General features: G+C 52.2%; 1 protein-coding gene across 1 annotated transcript; it reads right to left on the bottom strand.

Moving 5' to 3' along the window:
• Nucleotides 1-853: 853 nt before the first annotated feature.
• Nucleotides 854-2,145, bottom strand: LOC147983337 (F-box/LRR-repeat protein At5g02910-like). Its single transcript, XM_087540694.1, has 2 exons — nt 1,669-2,145; nt 854-1,108 (listed from the first exon to the last, which is right to left on the bottom strand). Exons 1-2 carry the CDS (start codon nt 2,143-2,145, stop codon nt 854-856), a joined length of 732 nt encoding a protein of 243 aa, XP_087396820.1.
• Between the last annotated feature and the right edge of the window lie 347 nt (nt 2,146-2,492).

Here is a 2,492-nt window from a genome sequence, read left to right as displayed (position 1 = left end):
GCGGCGTCCGGGGCGGCGTTGAGGTCGGGGGCGGGGGCGGCGTTGAATCTGGGGTCGGGGCGGCGTAGAGGGTGTGCGGAGATCGCGAGGCGGCCGACGGGCGACAGCGGCGGCGAGAGTGGAGAGCTGGATTTGGGGGAAGTGGCCGTGGGGAAGGACGAACCCCGCGGTTAAGTCAGAAGTAGCAGTAGCGCATTTCAGAAAGCGCGCTACTGCTACGTTAGCTACATCGCGTTCTGGGATACACGCTACTGCTACTCCTTTCTTTTTTTCCCCTTTTTCATTTAGTTTTCTTCACATTTTATTTTTTTCCTTTCACCTTATTCTATTTCTTTCATTTTCAATTACCTTTCTATGTGCTTTCCATTTAATTTTATATCCTTTAGCAGTAGCGAGTTTAGATTAAAACGCGCTGCTACAAAGAAAGTAGCGGTAGCGCGGTTCGATATAGGTCGCTACTACTATGTATAGCCTTTCGGCTAAGCCGTGGGAATTTTAGTAGTAACGTGTTTAGAACAAGACGCGCTACTGCTAAAACTTTATCTACAGCGCGGTTTACACAGGTGCGCTACTGCTACTTAGCACCAGCGTGCTTCTTTGACACGCGCTACTGCTAAAATTCTGTGTATAAGGTTTTCCCTAGTTGTGCATGATGATAATGTCTCGGATTCTCAAGGACATGATTTTGTGGGAGCCCGGAAACATGCAGCTTGGGGGCATCAAGAATCCTGATCAGGCCACGAATCGTCTTGCCAGGTAGCTGCAGGATGAGGCGCTCCAGCTGTGGAGCCTTCAGCACCGTGATGCTCTGCACGCACCGCAGGCTCTGGCCGACGAGGCGGAGACGCAGCCCCTACATGATTCCCTGGATGCTCAGGATCTCCAGGACGGGGCTCATGCCGACGAGGGCGCCGACGTCCCCCTGCTCCATGTAGACGCCGCAGATGCCGAGCTTGCGGAGGTGTGGGAAGGAGGTGCTGCGCGGTAACCCGGCCATGTCCGGGAACTTCCAGACGCCGACGTAGAGGCGCGTGAGGGTGGAGATGGCGAAGAGCGTGGCCGGAAGCGGCACGTCGAATGGCCACGGGCGGTTGACGAGGACGAGCTCCTAGACGCCCTTGGCGGCGAGGAGCTGAAGCCAGCACGCGAGCTGGGCCGAGTGTGGATTTTTAGAACATCTGCACTTTGGCCCTGCTATCTTGACTGTTCAATATTGTTATAAGATCTGTGCAACATAACTAACTTTTCATATGAAATTTTCTCTTTTTTGTTTCTCTCACATAAAACATGTCTTGAATTTCAAACCTTTGCAGTGTGGCAAAGCTTTCTATCTAGAATCTAGGGTAAATCTTTCAGAATTTTTTGTCAAACATAAATATACAAAATATAATTTTTTAATCTAGAAAATCGTAATTTGTATATTTATATTTGACAAAAAAATCTGAAAGATTTATCCTAAATTCTGGATAGAAAACTTGGCTACGCTACAAAGGTTTGTACTTCAAAACATGTTTTAAGCGAGAGAAACAAAAAAGAGAAATGTATTTGCACGATCACGATGCGCGGAATGGATGGCTAGATAAGGAGGGCCTGGTGCAGGTGTTCTATTTTATGTTTTCGGAGCTGGGCCTGGTGCAGGTGTTCTATTTTATGTTTTCGGAGCTGGGCCTGGTGCGCGCTCATGTGGCTGCAGGTGAGGTGGACGCAGCGAAAGGGCCCCGGGTGTGCCTTGAGGATGCGGGCGATGGTGGCGGTGATGGCCGGCGAGTCTGCCGGCGTGGGTGGCCTGCGGCGGTCATCCGGCCGGAGGTAGGCATCGACCAGGATAGGCTCCGCGGAGAGCCAGAGGCGGTGCCAGCCCGAGGCGAGCACGGTGGTGCGCGCGGCGTCTGTGACGGGGAGGCGGCAGATGATGTCGCGCAGGAGCACGTCGGGGAGGAGGCTGATGCGGTCGACGCCGTCGGAGGCCGGGAGGGCGGTGAGCCGCCCGATTTCGCTGACGGGCAGGTCAGGGACGAGCGAGGTGTGGATGTACATCAGCATCCGATGCGCGGCGCGGTCCATCACGTAGGGGTCGAACCCCATGCTCCGAAGGTCGGCGGTCGTCTCCACGTCCATGGTGGCGAACTGTGTCCCCCCGGCCATGGTCGACGACGAGGGAAAGCTGGGGATTTGGGGGAGTGGCGGCTGGCAAGTGAAGCCGTGGGGAGAATGGTCCGTGGCCGTCGCTTAGTTGGGCCAAATTCCCATATAGGGTTCTCGCGGGCCCACGAGTCAGACGCTTATTTGTGTGTTTTTACCCCTTCTAGCCTTTAAATTTCTACACTATTATTTATGATTTCAGAAAAAAGAAGTGTTTAATCTCTATCATGCTTGTGAACTTATAGACATACTACTTGAGTCAAGTGTCATTTCTGGTATTTTTTATCACTTGTACCTCTCTTAACTATGGTCAGAGCGTATTCATCAAACATAATACATCTAACAAAAAA

The sequence above is a fragment of the Triticum urartu genome, chromosome 2A (assembly GCF_056163025.1).
Source record: "Triticum urartu cultivar PI428250 chromosome 2A, HENAU_Tu73, whole genome shotgun sequence".
NCBI classification, from domain to species: Eukaryota; Viridiplantae; Streptophyta; class Magnoliopsida; order Poales; family Poaceae; genus Triticum; species Triticum urartu.
This window is presented reverse-complemented; position numbering and strand designations above follow the sequence as displayed.

What these genes read in the sequence shown, in the direction of transcription:
- LOC147983337 (XM_087540694.1), bottom strand. Translation starts at nt 2,145, where the DNA reads ATGGCCGGGGGGACACAGTTCGCCACCATGGACGTGGAGACGACCGCC. An exon ending in GCCACATGAGCGCGCACCAG is followed by an intron (nt 1,109 to 1,668) that starts GCCCAGCTCCGA and finishes AAGGGCGTCTAG; the next exon opens with GAGCTCGTCCTCGTCAACCG.